General features: G+C 42.2%; 1 protein-coding gene across 1 annotated transcript in view; it reads right to left on the bottom strand.

Annotated features, from left to right (window-relative positions):
- adam19a (ADAM metallopeptidase domain 19a) overlaps window positions 1-26165 on the bottom strand; it is a 176669-nt gene that overhangs the window by 129216 nt on the left and 21288 nt on the right. Inside the window, exon 2 of the mRNA XM_083993431.1 lies at window positions 21011-21090. Within this exon, the coding sequence (XP_083849557.1) occupies window positions 21011-21090 (80 nt within the window). The remainder of the gene's footprint in view (window positions 1-21010; window positions 21091-26165) is intronic.

Here is a 26165-nt window from a genome sequence, read left to right as displayed (position 1 = left end):
TCCAGCCTTTTTCAGATTCAGCAGCTTTTCTGGTGGTATATATATATATATTGAGGAGCCGGGCAGATAGCACCTCGCAGCCCTTTAAAAATTTCATGTGGCACCTCTCGCCTTGAAACGCTGACCTTGAAGGCAATGAAAGACCGTCTTCACATCCTGGAGTTCAGATCCGTGTCATCAACCACACATGGACTTTGCTAATAAAAAATAAGTTTGGACTTCTCCAGGTTGATAAAGGAAGATATGGAGCAGTGACTGATAGTGATAGGAGATGTTTTCACCCTGCGTCTCTGCTACAGACGATCATATCAGCTCCAACTGAGACCCCTTCTACACTGGTAAATAATGTGAGTTCTATCAGAACATGTTGGAGCTTGATATTTGAACATTTTCGGGAGGGCATGCAGCTAAATATGACATCCTATCTCCTGGGAAGAAATGCCAGACCCATGACTGATTAGGTCCAACCTATGTTTTGGTTTGAAAACATTGAAACAGGTCAGGGGATTGGTTTTGACTGTCCTTAAGCCTTTCATGTATTTTTTAAGATAGATGGAAGTATTTATCTATCTATCTTTCATCTATCTATCTTAAAAATAATATTTGCACATTCCTTCTAAAAGTAGCTTTTATGGGAGTTGTATAACCAAGTTTGTACTTGACTGTTCCATGAGTAGTGGACATAAAGCTCAGCAAACCTTTCTATCTTGAGTATCCACATGACTAATTCTCCTGGAGGAACTATTTATACTGTGTAAATGGTGAAGGAGGTGAAGAGGAGGTTCTGGTGGGTGGAGATATCTATAAATGGAGCTTCAGGTATTTGTTTTATGGAAGAGAAAGAAGTACAGGGAGGAGTTCATCCCTATAAATGAAGCCGGCACTAATGCAGAAAATACCTGCAGTTCCTCTATTGACCACTAGAGGGAGTCTCCAACAGGAAGTCGATCTCCATAGACTGCCATGTTAAAATTAGATCTTTCCAGCAGAAATAAACATGCTTAGAACCTGGTAAAAAAAAAGTTTAGGTCTCTTAAATTGAATACCATAGAATAGAATTATAAATAAATATAAATATAAAAATAGACACTTCTTTGTCTATTTTATGGATTAGCTAGGAGTTAGCATCTGGTAGGCTAATGGTGCAGCAGCTCAGTCTGAGGCTCTAAACCTGTGAGGCTACGTTCAAGTTACCAATGGTTCAACAGGTTGCTTGGGTTTATTAACGTAGACGATGTGTCAAATAGTCAAATATATTGTTAGTACAGCCAACCTGGAGCACCAGAGCTGTGTGTTACTGTGCACTAGGACGTCAGGAAAAAAAAAAAAAGATTTAGACACTCTTTAAAACAATCAACAATCCCAAAACTATCCCCTTGAAACTTGCATTTTTTGGCAGCAAGGATGCAAACACACCAACACACACAGCCAAAGAACTATTGGAAATTGAGCATCTTGCATTGGGAGGTCAGTAGATTGTGCATGAGCATGATGTCCACATATTAAAAACAGACACAGTGCGAGTCTGAATATTTACAGCCCATGTCAGTGATGAGCTACAGCTTCATAGCTCACTACGGGCCAGTGGTCGACCTCAACTCCACGAGCCCCCCTCCTCCAACCCCCCACCCCCGTGTGAATACGGCGAGCGCTCGCCCGGCATCCAACTTTCTGTCAGTGACTCAGACTTTGACGGAGCACCGTCCCCAGAATTAAATACAGCATTATTCCTTTTTTCTCACAGACTCTCGGCTCTAATGCGCCGCTTCCCTCTCTCCTCTCACCTCCACTCCACTCGTTGTCGTCGTTGATGATGGATTTTTCTGTTGCTTCCTTTTCAGCGAGCTTCACCGTGAAGCCATTTACTGATCCACGCTCCTCCATATGCATACGCCCAATCCCCACATCAAACAACTCATACACCCCACACACACACACACACACTGCTGTAATGAAATTGAAATGAAAGCACTATTACAGTATCAATCTTTATCTAATCCATTCTGCAGAAAGAGGCAGATTGTAATTACCTCCACCTTAGTTTGTTCTTACAAGAGGCGGCACCCGCATCACTCTTCCTTTACCTTTCTCTCTCTTTTCCTTCAATTCTGCGTTCTGAGGCTGAATACCAGCCACACAATACCAATGGCAATCAATTTCCTATCATACAAAAGACCTCTGGGCTCCTCTTTCATTTTCAAACAGCGGCGCTTAAAGAAAAAAAAAAATTAAGATGTAGCAGCGGACGGACCGTGTGGGTGTGGAGGAAATCAGCGCATGAAAAAAAAACTGCTAACAAGACATACTTCAATTTTACATCTGTGTTTCTACATCTCCAACCCCGGGTCGGGTCAGTATAACCGAGCCCATATGCGACATGACAGGATTATCAGGCCGGAACCGATCTGCAAGTTCACATCCATGTGCGCTCCAAATGTTAAAGCGACTGTAGAGACTCGGCTCTGTGGAAGTTGGCCGACGTCTCGATGAGGGAGTAAAGGGAGATCTCCCTTCAGGTCCTGGGAACTCGCTCTGCTCAGCTCAGACTGTTAACACCGCTCCAACTGTGGACGTCAACAACACACACTGCTGATCCTCTCGTCACCTACTGCAAATCAAATCCCTATACTAATGTGTTCAGGGGGGAAATCCAATTGTTCTGAGAATGAACTACACTGGCACTCGGTGTCGAGTCTTGATACAACTTGTCAGGATACGTTAAAGTCAGAGGTGGAAGCAAGAACAAATACTTTAGCTAGACTGTTGAGTCGTAGCTTTATGCATTGGTTTATACACTGGAGTTGTTGATTCTGTACAGAGCTGCACACACGTCAATGAGTGAACCTTTTTTTTTCTCCTTTTTTTTGCAATTAGCATTAGCCGTACCTAGCACCTGTATATAATGTAGAACGTGCTCCGTAACCCGCAATCTTTTGTTTATGACAGTTAAGACTACACAAACACACGCCGTAACATCGTATGTTATATAACATTATCCACCGCTCCGTTTGTTGATTTTTCGCCGGCTTCGTTGTAAACAAATGCACATGGGCGAGAGGAGGGTTAGCAAAACAGTGGAAAAGCGACCTGACTTGCATAGTTCTCCTTAAATGTCAGGAATTCAAATACTTAACTTGGTAAATAAGTATATTCTATTTGTATAGCACTTAACACAAACAAGTAAAACATCGTTAAAACAAAGAAAAATACAGCAAAATACAATAAAGATTGAATACAATACAATTACGTCAAATAGTGTTTGGGAAACACCTGCTAAAACAGGTGCGTTTTTAGCCGCCGATTAAAATTGTCCCAAAGGATGAAGCTCTTAGTTCAAGAAATGCTTAAGTGCAAGTTAAAGGATAATTTCCGTTTTTTACAACCTGGACCTTATTTCTAGCATAAAATAAGATCATTCTACTCACCCAGACAACTTTGGTGTCATTTGGAGTTGTTTTGACGAAATTAGCCCCAGTGGAGCGGCGCGTATATCCGTATAATGCGAGAACACGGGGCACGCAATGCAGCCTCTAAATAACACATTATCCGCTGCAAAACTCGTTCATTTCGCCAATATTTTGTTATGATACACTAGTGATATTCCCCTCCGAGCCCGTGGTGGCATGTTATCAACATGCTGCGCCTGTAGGTTGACTACTAACCTCCGACCTGGATGATGTCATCTCCGACCGCTGCCCGGCGCGGCTAACTTGCTACCGCTAATGCTATGGTTCGTTTCTGCGTGTTTCTGACTTGTCAGAACAAAATGAGCAGCTGGATGAAGTTCAGCTTCCACAGGCTTCCTCTCCTCCACCTGGACTCACTAAAGCTCCGGCTAGTTGAGCTAAAAATGGACCCGAATACCGAAGCAGAATGATTATTATCAGAATGAGCCGGGCAGCGGTCGGAGATGACATCATCCAGGTCAGAGGTTAGTAGGTCAACCTACAGGCGCAGCATGTTGATAACATGCCACCACGGGCTCGGAGGGGAATATCACTAGTGTATCATAACAAAATATTGGCGAAATGAACGAGTTTTGCGGCGGATAATGTGATATTTAGAGGCTGCATTGGGTGCCCCGTGCTCTCGCATTATACGGATATACGCGCCGCTCCACTGGGGCTAATTTCGTCAAAACAACTCCAAATGACACCAAAGTTTCTGGGTGAGTAAAATGATTGTATTTTATGCTAGAAATAAGGTCCAGGTTGTAAAAAACGGAAATTATCCTTTAAATCATTGATACCAAAACAGTAAAAGTGCATTAAAAACACTTTAAGTAGGAAGTGTAGATATCATTTTTTGCTTTATGTCTTATTCTAAACCATCGTTTCACGTTGGGGAGCAGGACATGAAACGTGATCCATGGGGAGAGAGGACGGATATGAAGAGGTGGGATGAAACAAGAGGGCGTTCATTATGAATGTGACAGCGTTTTAACGTTGAGGAGCCGCCTGAACCTTCATCTGCCACCGACCAGATCCACTGTTCACAAGGTGCTTATCTCCACAAGAGGATCAGATTTCCGCTGGTTGTCATGTCGACTCTGACAACAAAGACATCGCCTTTTTTTTGTTTGCCACTCTCCAAATGTCTCTGTGTGTGTGTTTTATGAGTCAATGTTGTGTGTGTATGTGTGTGTTTGAGTGAGTTGGCATCTGCTTAAAGAGAAAAAACCCCTCACTGCTCACTATTCAAACTAAAAATTTCCTTTGAAAACAAGTCATATCCCATTTGTGCTCCTTGAAATATCCCTAAACCCCGACAGACTGACATATCCCCACTCATTGTCGACGACGTCTCTGTAGAGTCTGATCAAAAGAGACGATTGGACGGGCGCAGCTGTAGACCGACCCCGCTGCGATCAAAACAACACTCCCAGCGGATCCGTCCATGCTCGCTCTCCCTGCCACGCTGCATCTGTTAATGTCTCTCTCCCACCAACACTTCATTATGTAGCCTATATAAATTGTAAAATCCTTTTATCCTCTGCGCGGGCTGCTTCAATTTCTGATGGGAATGACAGGAACAGGAGCAGCATCTAAATAAATAGATTTGTTTTCTTAAAAGCTCAGGCCGCGTTTGAAGGTTTTCATTGTACCTAGATGTTTCTATTATATATCTGTGGTTTGATCCGACAGACGGCTTGTTAGGTATATTTAGCTACAACTTTAATGTTATGTAATGGAACAACTTGTATTACTTACTGCTTTCAAGTATTTTTTTTTCTTCCATCAACCATTGTGGTCGCATCAGATCAGACCAGATGAATCAACAATCCAATTTCGCTCAATTTTGGACTTTTGAGGATGCTTGATAATTGAGAATAAGCTTTACTCAAGGTCCACTTAGTAATTTGTGAGATGAAGACAATGGGGAAGCTTAAAGTTCAAAGACTGGTGACTTTGTGCTGTTGTATCTTTTTTATATCTCAAGAACCAAATAAAACTAGAATATAACTTAATTTTTATCCCTATTGACATTGGAAATAATTGTGTTACAATTAGTGTATGAATTTATGGCCAAAAACGTGTGGTGTAAGGTCATCTATACCTTGACCTTTGGATGTCATGATCATCCTCATGTCATTAATACCTGAATTAAAAAACCTGAACTAAATTAATATATCTATAGTTTTCCACATTTGTTTTTTCTCAATCGGAGCAGAACTAGAACTAAGTACTTGACACTATTAGTGCCAGAACAACTAGTTGGACTGATGGTGTCAACAACAACAACTCAAAGGTAAAATGTGTCACAATGTTGTTGTGTGTTGTTGGCACTGAACACGAGAAAGAGTTGGTCTTTTTAGTCATATTCTCCAAATGTGGAGAAATTAAATCACAACAATGTGTCAAGAAATCACAAAATGATCTAATCTGATCAAAAACACCTTTTCCTCTTGTCAAAAGAACAGGTTTAATCAGCATTCACAGCGACTCCGCGGTGGCCAGGGGTGTTAGCGCCGGTTCAGTCAGTTCCAATCAATAATCAAAGCGTCTCACACTGAGGTTTTTTTCTTTTTTTACTTTTTTCAACACCTGCACTAACCTGGAGATGAAACCTGACAGACGTGTTTACCCGAGTCTCTCAGTGTTTGCTCTGTTAGTGCAACAAAAAGACAAACTCGACTGAAAAGAGGTCAATCGTCTTTTATCAGCAGAGTTTCAAAAACCTGGACGTTTATTTTATGGAGCAGATTGTTGGATAAAAAGATTGAATTGAACAGAGGGCGATCCCCAAAGGACGGTGTAAATCCTCTACAGGGATGTGGATCTTCATATGGAGAATTCATTTAGAGCTGAATGAATCCACTCATCAGATTGTTTCCTCTCCTCTGGACCCTCTGAACCCAATTTCTTCAAAATCACTGATCTCTTTGACAACATCTCTGCTGAGAATCAAACCCGTCGGCTGAGCCTCCCGCGGGGCGAACGTGAGGATATGATCCGAGTGTTTACAAGAACATCAGACACAAACACTCGGTTTGTAATTGGACCCCTGCAAGAAAAGCAGCTGTGTTGTTCCTCAACTCATGACCAGACCACAGGGGGATCGGAGTGAATTAAATCTTTATTATGTGCCGTTGGAGGACAACAAGTTTTTTCCACTGTTGCTTTATCTGGTGGTATAAGGAATCTTTGAAGCTGGATCACAGTGAAAACAGTCCTTTGGTTGTTTGGGGGTGGAAATCTGTTTAGCGATTTGGGAAGTCAACGAAAGTCGACAACAAACTAGACTGTACCACTCTGTATCCAGACAAGTGTAGAGATAAAAGGTTTGTCGGATCAGAAGTTCCAGGTCATCACATGAATAGAGGATTATAACATCTGGATTCTGGCGCCGGAACAGGGAGTGTGGCAGGTTCAACCATCGTTGGTTGCATTGTGCGAACATTGGTTGACGATGAAAAGTAGGAGGCGTCAAATAAAGCAATGTTGGGTTTTTTCCACTTACAAAATCCAAAGTACCATCTGAAGGGAACTATGTAAGTCTGGTCTCTTATTTTACTAACCCTCCTCTCTCCTATATATATCATATATGGTTTACGATGTGTTTATTTGTGTGGTATTATCGGTCTTAAACAAGACATGACGGATTACGGGGCGTGTTTATGTCGTGGTGCCACCAAGACAAGTGCTAGGGCACCGGGTCGGAGGCGCCGATCTTGCAAGGTTGGTTTTCGTCCAAGAGGCGCTAGGTGGAAGGCAGAGAGCTTCCATTCTCGTAAACCTAGATGGTGGTTGCATGATTTAGCAGTTTGACTGACAGATGGGCCACCCAACCAAAGTTTTCTGAGACTAATTTGATTGGTAGGCTAAATTTTGGCCCCTGCTCTTTACACAGATGACCAAATTTCGTCATTGATATGTCAAATCACTTATGTAATTGATCACTGTATAATACTTACCAGATATACTCAGATTTTTATAATTTTGCCAAAAATGAGCCACCTGGGATGGTACCTTTAAGGTAAAAATCTTGCATAGGTCCTTTTTAACATACCGGATCAGGAAGTGGTATCAATGGAAGTTACAGGGCGCCTAAAATGTTAATTATACCCAGATTATTCCACAAAGTTTTATCAGCGTTGCACAAATCTATGGAAACATCCAATCCAATCCAATGGCTTTCCCAAAAAAAATGAAAAAATGCTTTCCATTTACCTGTTTACTTCCATTTAATCCAACTAACCACCATCTTTCTCTACCTTTAACCAAAGAAAGTGCTTGTGCTGCACTGTCCTCCTCAGTTTCTTCCAGAAAAAAACTATAATTTGCAGCTGCAGTTGAGTTGTATAGAAAATAATTCCTCCCCACAGACCGAATCCACTGATTTCCACACATCTTTTCTTTAGTGTCAGTGTCAGAACAAAACACCCTTCTCTTACAAAGAAATATCAATATCTAATAGACTCATTATCACATTCATCCTACCAAAGGAGTGAACCATAAAAGCCTTTGTGTGTCTAATTACCCCGCTGCTTTTCTTCCTGAGGACAAAACACCACGAGGGGCTTCATAAACACTCTGGACCTGAGCTGAAGAGCAAACTGTCAGGTTTTATCATCGTAGGATGGTTTGTACATCTGGCCGCTGGTGTCATGTGTTTGGGTCCAGATGGAGGTTTTAGTGGAGATGGAGTTTGCCAATTCATTTTTCAACAACAACGAACGGTCACATGGGGGGGGAAGCAACCAGATGTACATGAGGGATGAGCCGCCCCGGCATTGCTCAACATCGCGCCGTCTGTGTCTCCAGCAGCTGGAGGGAAAACACTGGAGGTCAAGTCCATTTCAATTCATTTAGCCCAATGTGTCCACACACAGCCATAGAAATATTTGTGTGTTAGTCCCGGTGACAGTCGACGCTGTGATCAGACTGGGGTGAAAAAGTAGGAACGTATTTTGATCTGCTGCCAATCAGAGAGCGGAGCGGAGCTGTGAAGTCTGCTGCCTTTCATCTGCTCTTTGAGCTTGTTTTTTGTCACTAACTCACTTTGCTTTGTTGAATCTGTCCCCTAAATAGATCCTTCTGATCTGACGGAGGACAGTTTGATTCATGTGGCGGCAGCAAAAGCAGCAACACGGCACATGGCAGTGATGCTAATGCTAATAATTAATAAAGTCTGTCTGATACAGTCTACTCTGATTTAACCCTTTATCGAGCAAGTAACAAAATCCAATTACGTATCTGTGTTAAATGTTGAGTTATTTAAATTTAGGCAAAGTACTCAAGTTTAGAAAAAGTAGTAAGCGGAATGTTTGTGTTAATATAAGTCTTAAATAGTTATATCTTCCGACAGCAATCACTTATATAGAGTGTTTGGTGCTGCTCTGCTGTAAGCCAAGGAGAAAACTTTCCTTGTATCCTACAACCTTTATCCAATGAGGAGAGAGAATGGCATAAAGGGGCTTTCTTTTTACCTACAACGGGTTAAGAAACATATATGGTAACTTCATTGACCTTGATTTGCAACCAAAAAAAAGAAAAATTTTGAAAAAAGAAAAAAAAAAATTTCAATTTCAATTTCTAAGTATTTCAATGAGAGGTTAAAAGATTTAAGGCTTCTTTGTCGACTTGGGTCGAGTTTTGAGTATTGAAAATGTTTTACCACAATAGACACATTCAATACCATCAATTATTGACCCAACGCCTGGTTCTGGGATAAAAAAGTTTGTTTCCATTGAAGCGCTGCATGTGAATCTAACAACCAATGAGAATCAAACAAAAAATCAGGCTCCGCGCCCTCCAGCCATGAACCACCCTCAGGTTTTCAGATCTTATTCTCAACCAGGGTCTTGAACTCGGGTCTTGCGTTTCTGTTTACGCTTAAAAGACACTAAGCTGCTTCAACAAGCAGAAGAAAAACGACTTTGGAAACCAAACTGCCGAGGTCTGGTGTTTGGATGTTGGCTCATCACATCACTCGGATGCAGCTGGTGAAAAACTTAATCTAGTTTTCTCACTGAAACCGGATCTGGAGGGTTTGGCCTAAATTACAGCTCCTGCTATGAATCAGTGTCGACAATTAGCATTTGCTCCTCGCACTCTGCACTCCCCCTCCGTCCCCCCCCAGGTCATTACTACCACTAAGACTGTACCATAATCCCGGGTGTGTAGCTCAGCGATATAGAAAATGAAAAAAAAAATGCAACTTTCAGGGCTGCATTTTAAATTGGATATGTCAGGGGAGTTAATATTTAATAAATCCACAATTCTAATTTACCTTTTTTTATTGCAGAGTTGTGGCTGCACCACGTTTCCATAATCAGATGGTAATATAATCTTGACATTTCCTCAAGCTACGTTGGAGACTTTCATATAGCATGAATAGATACACACTAATCAATTATCTGTCGGGGGTTTTTCAACCAGAAGCCTGAGTCCTTCCTATCAGGGCTGCTGCCTGCTTTTTAAATTTTCTCCTCCTCCTCCTCCTCCTCCTCCTCCATTGTTGTCCGAGGTTCTTCAAGAGCGTGAAGCCGCCGAGAATCAGACAACAGTCCACTCTGAGCCGCGAGTGAATTTAGATTTGTACAACACAATCTGCAGCTTTGAAGTGCTGCAGACTTTTTTTTATATTATTATTGTCTAAAAAATGTAATTCCTCCCCCTGAATATTTTCCAGAGCTCTCCCACCCACCCACACACACACACACACACACACACACACACGGCCGACATCATTGTGCTGCAATGTTTCAAATCAAGACTGACAGCTGGGACTCGCACACACATAAAAATGACATTTGCAGTTTGGTCTGGTGTGTCGGTCGGGACCATTTCTGTGGTTTATGGGAAAACAAACACACACTGTAAGACACACACACACACATATACTGTTGATACTGCAGCTTAACCGATGTGTATGGGTTTGTTAAGGTTGGGGTTTACACACTCTGATTGTTGGGCAGCCGAACACAGAGCATTTCAGCATATTTTCAAAATAAAACATCCTCCGCATCACATCACATCACATACAACACTACAACCACATCGTGTCCCTGTGGCACCGGGCCAGACGTACGCCGATCAGAGGATTTTCTGCATGAGCAAAAGAAACCAAAGCAAAATCAATGAATGGAGCCAATCAGTAGGAAAATGGTTAAAAAGAAGAAGGAGGGAGAAAAAAAAAAGAAAAATAGCCCACGGCGTCCTCTTTCATTAGGTTTTTTTTAGCTCAAATAAAAATACAAAAACCAACAAATAATTATTTGACTCTTGTATAAAACAGAGAAAACAGCACATCTTCACATATGAGACACTGGAGCCATGAAATGATGCAATTTCACGTTTCTAAATGTCATCGTGAAAACTGACGAAGTGGAGTAGAAAGTGTTTCAGTGTGGCCCAAATATTTGCAGTCAGCCTCTGGTTTTATACCATAAGTGAGCTAATAATTCAGCTCCACTGTGTTGCAGCGGAGGCAGAAAAACATCATTTGCGTGAAGTTGACTCATTAATGTGTTACAATATAAACAGAACTGGAGAAGCTGCTTATGAGGAAATAAGAGGAAGTAGCGGATCGTTTCTGCTGAATGTGCAGATGTGAACGTTGGGAGGAACGACATCCACCAGAGGGACCGAGGTCACTGAGGTCGGGTCAGTATTTGTCCTGGGACTTCCCCAACATCACTAACACTGAGGAAGTTCATATCCTACACATACAGATGAATATAATGTTGATTCTTTAAAGGAACAGTGTGTAACTTCTCCTGTTATCTATTCACGAAAATCGATTATTTGGTTCAAAAGTCTCTTTTTCATTAATCAGTAGCCTAATCCCCCCATCAACAAAGTGAAGTGTTCCTTTCAGCTCTGAATGAGCCGTTCATATCATTCATATCTCCATGGAGCGGGTAAGCTCGGTGCTGGCTGCCATGTTGTCGTGTCTCCATGTTTTTACGTTCAGTGGCAGCGTGACGGTAGGAAACCACGGAAACTCAGCGGAGACACCGGAGCTGTCGGCTCAGGTTGAGGTGGCGTCTGTGAAAAGTCACCGCGGTAACGCAGTGAGCAGGAATGGAGCGTTACACTGATGCTGCATTCACCTGCAGTCGGGCAGACGGCCGTCGCTAACAAACCAGATGTCATTTTAGTCACAGAAGTCCAGAGAAAGCCGGTAAAACGTGGGTCAGGTAAACAATACAACATCGCCATGACAACATATTGTCACGTGTATTGTTTTGCCTCGTGCTGACGGGCCACTTGTTTACATAGAGGCTTGTTTATGCCGTTACATGCAGCGGCTGCTGTCCGCCCAATTTCACGTGAATGCAGCATGAAAAATACGATTGAGTTGCCTGCGATATACAACCGCAACGCTAGATGGGAGTAATTCTTACACAATATACCTTTAAAAAAGGATTTAAATGTTCTCCACCTGAGTTACATTCCTATCAAATTGAAGCGGGAAATAAAGTGTTAATCATTTGTTTCATGTTTCAACAATTGACTAATTAAAAAGAATTCTTTCATCTGTTGGAAATCCTGAAAAAGACTGGAAGAATTTCCTTTTGTTTAATTAAAACTTGCAGAAATCTAATTGCAGTAGGGGGGTGTGGGGATCTTGGACAGCAGACAGCAGCACCACCAACACACACACAAACGCTCTCACACACACACACACACATTCTGGACCGAATCAGGTTTGTGTCCATCTCAAGTGTTTAAATTTATCAGCGCTGAGAATCGAGTCGCACGCTGCTCTGAGCTGGAACCCAAACGGCGGCGGCTTGCTGCAGGTGGGCTTGGCAGTTGATACAGATACAGATTGCAGCTTATTGCTGACTGTGCTCAACACACTCACATATGAACACACAGGAGAGCAGGAGAGCGTACGACTGCCAGATGTACACAAAAGGAAGACGCGGCAACAATGAACAGCCTGGCTCTTTCCTGTCAGCGACAGAGCAGGACAATGCGATGAACAGGCAGCAAACACGTCGTCTGCTTCTGTCTGAATACTGATGTTTGGCTGCTGCCGTTTCCACACCCGCATGTTTTTCCACGCCGGGAAGATTAAAGTGTTTTCACAGGTTTTGTCTGAAGCTCTGAGGCCAAGTCGACAAAAGAGCGAAGATAATCTTCAAAACAGGCAATTCCAAGTCATAAAAAGTTTATAATATCAAATTTGTTTTAAAGGTCGATCCATACAGCATAAAGGTAGATGTCTCTATTAAAGCTCCATACAGTATAAAGGTAGATGTTTGTGTTAAAGCTCCGTACAGTATAAAGGTAGATGTCCATGTGTAGTGTGATTATAAAGCAGCTCTAGGTTCTATATTAATACTGTGAAAGTATCAAAGCCTCAGTCCACAGAGAAATGCACACCGTCAGGACTTCCTGTCACTTTGTGATGTCACAACAACAGCAGTCACCGAGCCCCGCCCCCCACCACCTGGACCCACCAACAACAACTTTGCAGGATTTGGTTTCTCTGACTGTTTTATTCCTAAATCTGCTCTATTCACAAAGAGATCACAGAGGAAGCAGTCGGCCAATCAGAAGACTCGTTTTTAAGGTTCATGTAAAAGCTTAAAAGATCCAACCTTTCCTTTATCTGGTGTTTCTATTCTCTACTGTGTCAGACTGGAAAATCAAACTCAAAATTCTGAGAAATTATTTTCAACTTTCAGTTCAACAACTCATTAATCCACTGAGCTCAATCTCTAATTATCATTATATAAGACAGATAATATCAGGAGTCATTAATAGATGTTAATTCAAGGAGTAACTTGATAACAGGCTAAATTGAATTTTTATCTGCAGAGATCCCTGCAGCTGCTGCTTTCTGAGGAGTAACAACACAGATAAGCTGAGAGTGGACCGGTTCTTCTGTGGTTCTGCTGAGTCCAACAAGTCTTTGCACTCAACTGGATGGGTCATGTTGCTTCTACTTAACGGGCCAGTGGGTGTTCAGGAGTTCAGAGCTAAAGTTGAAGGCAATTGGACTTCCTGTCTCTTCCTGAAGACGTTTCACCTCTGATCCTAAAGACTTCTTCAGTTCTCAAGAACCACTGTGGGAGTGTCAGGTATTTAACCTTTGGTGAAGATGACACCTTGGGGGTGTTAATAATTCTCAGGACGACCCCCAAAAGTGTCGTTTCCACCAAAGGTCAAATACCTAGGACTCCAATGTCAATTTTAAAAACTGAAGAAGACTTTCAGATCACAGGTGAAACATCTTAAAGAACAGAAAGGAAGTCCAATCGCCTTCAACTTTAGCACCTAACATGATCATAAATGGTCTCACTTTTTAAATAATAGTAATAATACACTTGCACTACTAAGAAGAATAAGAATCAATATCATCCAAAGTTAACATCAACAATTATCCTAAATCATCACCTTTCCCTCACAATCAACAATCACAATCAATCAACTTACTACAACAGAGGGAACAGTAACACAACAGAATAAAATACATTTTATTCTATATGAGGCAAAAATAAATCCTATTACTACTCTGATGGACTGAGGCTAAAAACAACTTCATAAACAGCAAAATGAATGTGTGTTTTCCTGCAGGGACGGGAAGCTGCAGTAAATGTTGAGTAAAGGTCAGTCGACCTTCCTACATAAATACAACAGTGAGAGAGTGTTTGTACAAGACTTGTTTACTGAAATTAATATTTACCACACAGAAATGCAACACACACACGGCTGCTGCCACCTCCTTTGACACTCTCCTTCTCTGGCCCCGGGTCTTTTTTCCACTGAAGACTTCATTTGACAGCTCAAAGTGTCTTAGAAATTCCCTTATAACTGCTTGAAGGATTGGACCCGCAGTTGCAGAGAAAACGTTTTCTGAAGCATTATTTAAAAGGAAAAAAAAATCAATAATAGTCTTCAGGTCTATTTTATGAGACAATCAAACAGGAAAAAAAAAAGCAAACTTGGCATGGTCCAGCATCACTGTGGTGGATTCAGTCGCCGTGTTCGCGCACATTCAGTGTGTCAGTCCTCAGCTACAATCCAGGGAAATATAATAACACTAACTGCTGACATATTTCAGCCACGAACCAATCAATACTAACCGGGTTGTCTAATGGACTCCTTTGGCTTTAACTGAGTCAAAGCAAATCATCTCTTTCATAAGTTTTACTTTGCTGCCTTTGAATGGACAGCCTTTTACATTCAATGATTAACCTAATAGTTTCTTACAAAGCGCCATCTGGGAAGGCTTTGTTGGAAACTCTCTGGAAGAGGGAGGGCACTTTCAAAAAGTTCTGTTTTCACTTCCAGCCGAGCCAGTTGGTAAATCAAAGTCTTTGCTGAAGCCCGGTGGGAGAAGAGTGAAAACATCTTCTCCATCGAGAGAAGCCTCAGTGTCACTCTCTGCTCTTCCTTCCGTGGGGAAAAACTCTCTCTAGCTCTGATATAACTCCACACTGAGGACTACTGGGAGCCACCATCTTGTTAGCGATAAGTATAAGTACGTTGTTCAGAGCAAAAAACTGCTGAGAAACCCAGCTGCTTTGCAAAGTTGTTCTAAAACCTTCTTATGAATCCATGTATCATCCATGTGACTGTGATTTGCATGATTAAAGGCTAAATCTATACTGCTGACAGCTGTTTCTACAACAAATGTTGTCCTGGTAAAGCCTGGTTTGTGCAAACCCTGAGAGACTGGGACCCAATATCTGTGATGGCTTTAAGACCAGGACCAGCAGTGTTTTGTTCAAGGTACTGTTAAATACAACATTGAAAACTGGTTTAACTTATGGATCCATTTATAAAAGGCTTGATTACAACAATGGAGGTCATAACATAATGACTCGGCATTGCACAACCAAGATCTTCTTGGAGAACGACCATTCACATTGGATGATCTACCAGGAGTTTGACTTGTCTCATCATTAAACTCATCAGACAATCAGATCCACTTCACAATGTGTAGTTGTACCTTATTAAGGACCATCAGAACAAACAGAAACACTGTTGGCTTTAGAGAACATGTTTGTTCCGACTATAATGAATCCTTCAACCTTCATGGTGGAGATCTGAATGATAGTTGGGGATTGTCAATCCTTTCCAACTCCTTGTTTGAGGAGTAGGAAAGGCAACTTATGTTGTTGGTATGAAGTGTTTGCAGGGCATGAAAGCCTTGAAGTGGACTGGACATGGTCCTTGCACAGGCTGAGGGGGTATAAAGTGTCCATCTGACCCCAGTAAAGGATTGGACAAGCGACGGCCGAAAACAGTCATCGAGGACAACTGGAGCTGGACCAAGGTCGTCCCAAAGCTGAAGTACGAGGATTCTCCTACTGGACCAAGGTAAGTCTGAGGTTTGTGGGTTTTTGTTTTTTGGACGGCCTGTCCATTCTCTTATTTCTTTGTGTGTACACCTGTGGTCTCACCTGAGAAAGGGCTTTAAGCCTGGACCTCCATGACTGATCTCCGACAAAAGAGGGAAGGCGAGACATCCGACTGTTTTGCAGTTGTCAACACTCTCATCGTGTTAAGGAGAGGTCTTAGAAATGTGCCACCAACCTCTTTAATCCTCAACCTTGCTTTCTCATTGCTTTTTAATCCCATTGATCTCCCACACTAACCCTCTTCATTTCCTCTAATGCTGCCACCGGCCATTCAAGCATCAATATCTACTCGTTAGCATGCCGCTTAGCGTCAGGAATCCGGTATGCAGATGAATATACGGGCCTGAATTATTCTGCATGGTTATGTTTCTCAGCAAGGATCCACTTTCCCATTATTGTAAAGCATTAAGATGCACAAGAGGCAGCCAGACGCCTCCAGTGATCACTGTCAATTACATGGTGCCCGTCGGGGGAGCTGGCCTGAGCCTGGCAGCAAATCATCAACGGGGGAAAATGAGGATAAGCTGACAAAGGCCTGACATGCTGCTATACTTAGACACTTTCAGGTCTGACTTCCCAAACCTCAAGTCATTTCACTGTCCTTCCTGAGTCAGGCCCAACAAATTACATGATGAAATTAAAAAAAAAAGAAAGGTAAACTTTAATTTCAGAAAGGAAGAATTTATTAATTTCCGTTCCCCGGGGACGATTTGAGTTTTTAAAACCCGGATCTAGTTTTATTAGTTTTACCAACTCGCATCGGCTCACTTTATGAAATGTGTTCTGGAGAGACAGCAAATCTGCTTCACAATGTAAAATATGAGCCAAGCTGAGTTCTGTGTTGATTATCCATTAGGGATGGGCCTATATTGGTTTTTAAAGGTACTGATACCAGTTATTAGAAATGAAAGAGATCAATAACTGATATTTAAAACCGACATAATAATAAATGATTAGTTTATACACCATATTCCATGTCTACATAGTCCACACTGATCATAAAGTTTAATCAACAACTGTCCAAAACCATTTTATTGCAAATTGAACACCACTGACAAAGGAGGATTTACTGCAGGACTGTTGTTTTTGACTGCTGCCGTATTGACCACTCAGTTTGTATCAGTAATCATCAGCTCTATTGGTTTTAATAGGTTGAATTTAACGCTGCTCTCACCTGGGAAATAATGCACCTGCAGCTAAAAGACGCTCTTTTATTTAATAGTTTGGTCGTATATTATTATTATTATCATCATTACCATAAAAGATGTTCTGCCCCTTCCCTTTTAAAAAGTAACTTGTTAAATCTACTCAGGCATTTTTACTGACTTACTTTGAATATTTGAACACTATACTTCAGTTAAATGTCTTTTCATTGACGGTACATTAATAATGTGCTGCAGTTTCTTGACTTTCTGTGACTGGTGGAGCAACCAATAATTGGAAAATGCTTAAAATTACCCCATTAACCAGTATTACTGATATCTTTGGTTGAACAAAAATATAAGAAACTCTTGTATTGGATGTTTCAGGGATGAACTCAAACTGAAACATTGGGACCAAACAACCCTCAGGCCACTGGGAAAAGTCCCAGTTCTCCCAGTTCTACAGCACATGGTTCGCTCTGACCACAGTGACTAAATTGTTATATTTAGACACTGCTCCTTGTCTTCTCATAAGAATTTATAACAATAACAGTTACGTAACAAGATAAGGATTTGGTACATTTGGTCTCTTAAATCAAATGAAACAGCTTCTGACAGAAGGATCTCACTATGACCTGTGGTGAAAACGATCCATTAATCATAATTTTTGAAGAACTGAATATTTCATTTCTTGTGTTTCTTGTTGGCTGAAACTCACGGCTGCTCTCTCTGAGTGTCTCGCCTCGAGGTTTGGCCAGAATCTTGTTTTTCCTCTCACCCCCTACAAAGTGTCCCTCTCCTGCCAAGGCAGCCATTAGGGCCAAGCAGGGACATCTGTACATCGAGGCATCGTGCCACAGGTCCCCCCCGTTCAGAAGGACGGGTCCGTCCAGCTCCACGTCAACACCAACAACAACAACAACAGAAGTCACTGATGTAAAGCCACAGTTGCTCAACATCAATGCTAACAACCTTTCCCTATAAACTAATGTGATTTCACGTCTCATTGGCTCATTGGATTTTACTGGTTGGTGAGAGCTCAGAGAAAAGACAGGAGGGAAGACCGACGCCATCTTGTTTCTGGACCAGGAAGTGATGTGTTTAAAGGGATAGTTCAACAATTTTGGCAAATTGGCCCATTGCCATAATCCCTATAGTCATAGGGGCAGGTTTGTTACCTTTAATTGTCGGTGCAAGCTATTTTTAGAACGGCGGAGCAGAGCCGTGAGCTGCTCAGAGCTACGCTATGGAGGCTAATGGGATTTCTTGGTTTCCCTCATCAAACTCATCAAACACACAATCCAACAACTCCAAAACGCTCTGGTGGACAAGTTGTGACCTGCACATTCACCACGCTATGAGATAATAACAGAACGTTACCAGACAGAGTTGTTTTAGAGGTAAATTCATGCAAAACTGCTGATGCGCGTTGCCTTCAGGGACAGTATTTCAGCAATCAGTCTCTGCATTTATCCCTAAAACAACTCTGTCAGGTAACGTTCTGTTATTATCTCATAGCGTGGTGAATGTGCAGGTCACAACTTGTCCACCAGAGCGTTGTGGAGTTGTTGGATTGTGTATTTGATGAGTTTGATGAGGGAAACCAAGAAATTCCATTAGCCTCCGTAGCGTAGCTGTGAGCAGCTCGCCACTCTGCTCTGTTGTTCTAAAAATAGCTTGCACCGACAGTTAAAGGTAACGAACAATTAAAGGTAACGAACAAAGGTAACTTCTATGACTATAGGGAGTATGGCAATGGGCCAATTTGCCAAAATGTAGAACTATCCCTTTTAAAGGTTACGCTGGCTTCAACATGTCAACAAATGTGTCGTATTCATGACAGTTCTATAAAAAGTAGTACCGCTCCACACCTGATGGGGGAGCCAGAGAGCAAAACAACACTCAGCTCTTCCACATTAGGACTTCAATAGATCTCAGTTTGTCTCTGGTGAGTTCAGGGAGCGTCTTCCCTCCTGGGATGTGTGTGGTGAACATGAAGAGGAGACACACGCTGACCACACACCATTGATCATTGTTAGCAGCACTCTGGGAACGGCTCCTGGTGGGTAGAGTGGGTAGAGTGTGTTGGTGGTGGTGGTGGTGGGCAGATCACAGAGGTCTTCTCCTTGACCTCACACATGGCAGCGCTCTCAAAGGAAACACAGCGGTGGCTCCCTGCTCACCTCCTCAGACACACTCCCACTGATCAGAGCGTCCTGAACACCTGCAGCACTCGTCGCCTCTCAGCCTCCAACACAACACACATGAAGCTCAGCAGACCATCGACATAGGCTACCACTCATTTCTCTACAGTTTTGCTTACAATTAGTTTATTTTTAGGGCCAAACACGGAAGGGAGGTTTCAATCATCTACCAAAATAAAAGTGTAAAGAATTATTTACAATGGTGTCGTTTTTCTCTACAAATAGAGAAGCTAACAACTAACAACATTTTATATAGAAAATATCTTGTGAGGCATAAGAACAGCAACAACACTTACACAATGCAATTTTTTTTTGGAAGGAATAAGGCATGCAGTTAAAGTACAATTACAATTACTTTAATCAGATATTCCCTTTTTCTCTTTTCACGTGCTTATAGCTGAGAACTTAAAACTTTATCTATTTTCTTTTATTTTACTTTTATTTGCTCTTGCTTTTAACTCTGTTTTTAGTGTTTTGTTTGTTTTTATTCTGTCTTATGCTTCTTTTTTTAATGTTTTGTCTTTATGTAAAGCACATTGAGTTGCCTTGGTGCGCTATATAAATAAAGATGCCTTGCCTTGCCTTGCCTTGCCTTTAATATATATTTCTAACCTTTATTTAACCAGGTAAAGCTTATTGAGATGTAGAATCTCTTTTTCAAAAGCGACCTGGCCAAGAGGCAGCAAAATTACAATTACAAGTAGTAATACAAATAAATAACAATAGTTCAATAAATAAAAATGAAATTATCAGGGATAGATTGAAGGAGGTGCAACATCTGATTTAAAAACAGTGACAGAGCCCAATGCTTTCCAGTTCCTTAGATACATATATACATAGTGAACAACTTGTGGTCAAAAAGCGACAGTTCTTTAGATTTTAAAATCCGCAACGCAGAAAAAACAAATCAGCAATTATTTCTTCAATTAACGATAGTCATTCTAATTGGCTACTGCCCAATTGTTGTGATATTTAAAAAAAATATATCACACATTGCCATAAATTTTGGGTCAACTCTGGTTTCAATGGGTCTATAAACTAATCCTTGATATTTTCTAAATGTGCTGCGTTAGGTTAAAACTGCAAGTGAATTATCTACAGTGATCAAGAACACCTTTTCTAAAAGGGCACACACACAGTCTTTAAATGTGCTCATCCTCCCACCAGTGTGCACAAGTACGTACACTATGTACAGTGTGTTGTGTAGGTTGCGGAGGTTGTGTAACTGAACGTTGACTTTAAAAACGAGGCAGTAAAAAAAAAAAAGCCTCCGTATCAACAACTGAAACCACAGAGTGAAGAGCCCCCTCAGGATACAACAGCAACACAATCCTCCATCCAACCATAAACACACACACACACACTGTGGCAGGAGCCGGGTGGAAAACAAGCCTCCAACAACACGGGGTCATGTGCAGCGATTAAATATTTAAGCTAGCAGAGCCATCGCGGTTGTGTAAGAGATGGTTTAATTAGAAATGTGTGTATATATGCTCATAAGAAGAAAAACACGTGATTCCCGCCGCGCCCCCGTGACCTTCACATCCCATCGGACCGCTGCAACAGAAAAGTGACTGTGTGTGGTTGGGTTTGTACAACACTTTAATCTTGTTAGCTATAATCAGCGCTGCAGGCCCACAGGTCCTCACACACACACACACACAAACACACACACACTTTTATATCGCACTCCAATCATAACAGTTAACCCAGCGGCCAGAGGCAAAGCGGTCGGAGTGTTTAGCTGCTTTGGATGAGCTCAGTGTGAGTGGAAGGAGTAAAAAAAAAAGAAAAAAAAAAGAGAGAGAGGTCAGATGAAGGTTGATGGGAAATCTGACCTGTGTCGGGGTCTCGGCCTCCCTCTTGATCCGGTCTTGAGACAGCCACTGCGCCGTCACCGTCCTTCCCGTCCTCGGCCCTGGAGGAGACGAAAGAAAGAGGGAGATTAATGGGACGTTGGACTGGCTTACAAAGACGTGTGAGGCGGGTCAACGCAGATACAAGAGCAGGGATGTCAACAGAGTCAACTACACTGGTAAAAAAAAAAAAAGGCAATAAAAGGTTGAAATAGAAAGACGTGAAAGCTACGATTTTTTCTTTTTGTCCGTTTTATTTAAGGTGTTGATCCCGAAGAAGATTTTAAGAGCCAAAAACCATCTCAGTGTAATTTTAGATCTCCTACAGGGAGCTCTAGTAACAACAGGTCGGTGTCCGCCAATCAGAAGAGAGGAAACTCTCAGGCTCTCTTATGATTGGCTGACTGTTTTCTGAGTGATCCAATAAAAATAGAGCAGATTTCAGGTTAAAAGACTCAAAGAAACAAAAGCCTGCAAAGTGTTGGATGGATGGTGGGTCCAGCTGGTGAGGGGGCGGGGCTTTGAGTGACTGCTGTTGTTGTGACATCACAAAGTGACAGGAAGTCCTGACGGCTCGTTTTAAGGCTCAGTTTCTGAATACAGGCTGTGAGCATTTCTCTGAGGACTGAGGCTTTGATACTTTCACAGTATTAATATAGAACCTAGAGCTGCTTTATAATCACACTACACATGGACATCTACCTTTATACTGTATGGAGCTTTAACACAAACATCTACCTTTATACTGTATGGACCTTTAATACAGACATCTACCTTTATTTTGAAGGAGCTTTAACACAAACATCTACCTTTATTTTGAAGGAGCTTTAACACAAACATCTACCTTTATACCGTATGGAGCTTTAATACAAACATTTACCTTTATACTGTATGGAGTTATAAACATCTACCTTTATACTGTATGGGACCTTTAAAATAAATGAGTAGGTAGTCAATGAACAGGCTACAGTTAGCATGAATCACCATCATGTGTGTTGTAACTTTGTTTTATAGTAAAAACATGGTATCATGACATGACATGTCTGAACAGTCAGTATGATTCATACCAAAACAATGGCATGCATACATACATACTTTCTGAGTCAATGCACCAGCTCAGCTCAGTCTGATAACGGCTCCTATTTCCACTGAGCAAGAATCTGAACAGGGCGATTGGATTATTTCAGATGAGCCATGGGTTCACTTCAAATTGAATCCCTACACATCAGCTTAGCCGCTATACAGATAACTCTGTGCTAAAGGTGTCACCGTTTTTATTTTAGCGATGAAGCGAACAGACAGAGGAGTTTCTCTGAACTTTCATTTCAGCTCTGGGGAACATTTACCCGAAATGATCAGGAAGACAGAACGAGACATGATGTAAGGCTGGAGTGTAATGGGCTCATAAAGACCTCAGTCTGCCGTTTATCAATCATCTCAATCAAACACACACACACACAGGAACACACACAGCGGAGGGAAAAAGGAAAAGAAAGAGAGTGAAACAGTCTTTTCATCTTTACAAAGTGAATAATGGAGGAGGTTTTCTAAAGAAGCAGCCAACAGGAAAAGTAGAAACAAACTGAGTTCCAGTAATCAGCCAGGAAGCACACATAACATGGTTATTAAGCAGTCAGTCGTCAGGCGGACAGCTGCAGTGCTAACATGTGCTCCGTATGATCTGTCTTTATTATTCCTCCCTGGAACATGGGATCCTCCCATCCACAGCAGGAGCCACACACAGAGCCATGGAAACCACCTCCACCCTCATCACACCAAGGGTAAATTTAGCTGTGAAGTCTCGGCCGTTGGGAGGGGCCGACAGCATCACACAGGAACTGATGTCGTAGGTGGAGCCACCAAAAACTGATTTCATTAGATAAATAGTATATTTTTATGACAATTAAATCCTTCAGCCAGGCGTTTGCAGCCTGTATGTTGAGGTGTAGTGCCATGTGTTTACATACTGGACTGTAGTGATCACATCGGGGGTGTATGAAAATATCAATACACTAAAATATTGAGATATTTAATAACATGATACTGTATCAATCCAATAGCAATTCCTTTGTTTGCATAAAAAAAACTGGTACTATCATGTTAAAGATGTACATGTGCAACTGTTCTGGGTTTGAATGCATCAAAATAAACTGTATTTATTTGTGCGTACAACATTTTGTTTTATTTATACTGCGATCATTTTTCTAGACATTTTTTGGGGAAAATTGACTGGTAATGACATCCAGTCTTGATGTATCAGTAAGTCAATAAGTGATTATGACACCACCTTCATATGTTAGTGGAAATAAAGTTAACCCTCCTGTTGTCCTTCTGGGTCAAATTGACCCAATATGTTCCCTTCCTCCATCCTACCTTCTTTCCTTCCTTTCTCCCTTCCTTCTTTCCACAATCATCTTTCCATTCCTTCCTTCCTTCCTTCCCTTCGCCCATCCTTCTGCTTCCTTCCTTCACCTAATCTGTTCCTTCCCTCCATTTTTCTTTTCTTCCTTTTTCCCTTCCTTCCGTCCTTCCTTCCTTCGTTCCCTTCGTCTTTACTTCTTCTTCCTTCCTATTTTGATCTAATTGGCCCAATCTGTTGCCTCCCTCCATCTTTCTCTCCTTCCTTTTCCCTTCCTTCTTCCACAATCCTTTTTCCCTTCCTTCCTTCGTGCTTCCTGCCTTCCTTCCTTCCTTTCTTCTTTCCCTTCATCCTTCCTGCCTGCCTTCCTTCCTTCCTTCCTTTTTTCCCTTCGTCCTTCCTTCCTTCCTTCCTTCTTTCCCTTCGTCCTTCCTTCTTTGACCCAGGAGAACAACAGGAGGATTAAACAAGCAGTTAGAAAACCAAACTACAATGCTGTTGCACCTTGGGGTTGGACAGAAACACAGTTGGACCCTCTGTATGTCTTACACATAGCAGAAATCGACAGTAAAGGCCGACTTTCACTTCCGACTTCCAGACTTTCGACGGTACGATACATTAGTTCCAGACAAGTCTTCCACAAATGCTCAGAAACAGTGTCGGGTGAATCTGTCCATAACGGACGGGATTAAGTGGCTCTGAACGTCGATGTTGGCGAATCTGAGAACATGCAACCCAACTCCCTGCTGAGTGAAAGCGCTCTGCAGCCATTTACCCTTTCAGCGAGCGTCTAACCGGGCGAAGAGCCCACTGGGAAAGTCCATCACACTGCCGTAACAAGTCACCACAGGCCTCTGCCACGTCTCCGCCATGTCTCCGTCACCTAGGGTCCTATAGAGCGCCGGGGATCCCACAGAGGCCCTGAAAGGCGCTCGTCACTCTCTCTGTCTGTACAGTAATCCATTAAGCTGTGTCATTGTCGAGCACGCTTTGTGTATTGTGCAATCTGCATAGCTAAATAACACCTCCACAAAGGCTCGGCGCTGGGAGCGGGGTAAGCCTCCCAATCTGCTGTGGTCTGTGCTCGATATCAAAAACAGTAACCCGAGGTGGATTCCTCTTCTGAAATCAAACGCTTGCAGCCTCGATTCCTCAACTTGGGGAAGATCAAATGCTTTATCCCCCGAAGCAAAGGTCACCATTAATCGCTGATAACACTGAAAGGAATCCATAAAATGTCAGCAGCACTTGGCCTGGAATTGCTACAGACGGGGAGGGGGAAACATTTCTGTGACATTTGAGGATTTCAGAAAAAAAGGGGGGGAAGGAGAAATAATGAGCTGAGCAGAGTGGGATGGAAATACGTGAATGTCTGCGGTTGCCTGAGATTTAGGTCCTGTTTTCTCCATCCTATTTTACCCCTGCGGCCTGGTGTTGCACACGATGGCCATGGTGTGACGTGCTGTGCACCTCATCATGGGTCAGTGTGAGGCCAAACTCCAGCTCTGATACAACTTCAACCACGCTGTGTTTGAAAACAACCAACCAACCAACCAACTGTGCTTCCAGTGGCATCTCTACGACCACTTCAACAACAGCAACAGCACCACTCTACAAACCCAACAACTCCCTTTTACTGCTTCACAATCATCTTGAGAAGATCTGTCATGAAGCCGAAGGTCTTGACTATTGGCTCATCAATAAAAAATACTTATTTTATCAGCAAACATCAGAGAGCATACCTACAGATTCTACAGGCGTACCAGAGCCTCGGTAGCTTTTTCGGTTCTAGGATTTCGTCCAACTTTGGTACAATAATCAGTTTCTACATCTTTCTAATGAAACTTCAGTGTTTCCCCCAGAAAATTTGTCAGTTAAGGTGGTGTCTGACCTGTCGACGGGGGGGGGGGGGGGGGTGTGGAGCGGATCGATCGTCGCGGGGGGGGGGGGGACGCACCGCGCCGTATTAAGTTTCGCTTTCAACACGCGCTGCTGTTACGCATGCGCGCTTCTCTGTGCTGTGTATGTGTGTGGGAGGATGCGGCCACGGGGGGGGGGGGTGGGCGGCGGCGGCGGCGAATATCGCTACTTTTTTTTTTTTTTTTAAGATGTTAGTTTAGGCGGCAGCTCTTTGTTGTTAAGGCGGCCGCCTTAACAGGAAAGCGCTGCGGGAAACCCTGAACTTGTTGTCAAATCAGGAGCTGAAGCCATCGGCCGTTTAATCCCTCAGTTGATTGAAAGGAGAGATTTTGTCTTTTGTTTTGATTTGAATGGCTTTGATTTGATTTGACAGCCTTGTCAAAGCGTTTTCTGAAATCTGTCTCCCGTCCTGAGCTGTACTCTGTTTTACATTCATAATAAAATCATTTAACCAAACAAAAAAAAAGAAAAGAAAACGCTGAGTAATCAGTTTGATCAATTTAGACTAATATATCATTGAAGATCTTTGGATCCCACTGATGCATTATATTACTAACAGGGATTAAAGTGGACCGGAACCTCCGGCAGCCTTAAGAAGGAAATCAATCTAAAACTCATTAAACTACTATCTATTTGAGGCAGGAGGAAGCCGATCGCCACAGATCAACACACAAGGGGACGGTTTTAACTACAGGTCGACTGATGGTGGGTTTTTAAAGGTCGATATGATGATGATGTTCAAAGCAGGAAGAAGTACGAGTTCACTTTAACGCCCTCAGGACGGCGCTACAAAGCACCTTCGAGGAAAACAAATCTACTCTTGTTCTTTTTATTCCTTCTTCTATCAAGCTGCTAAAT

Source organism: Trachurus trachurus (assembly GCF_905171665.1).
Source record: "Trachurus trachurus genome assembly, chromosome: 18".
In the NCBI taxonomy this organism is placed as follows: Eukaryota; Metazoa; Chordata; class Actinopteri; order Carangiformes; family Carangidae; genus Trachurus; species Trachurus trachurus.
Note: the sequence above shows the minus strand (reverse complement) of the source record. Positions and strands in the feature narration are given on the sequence as shown.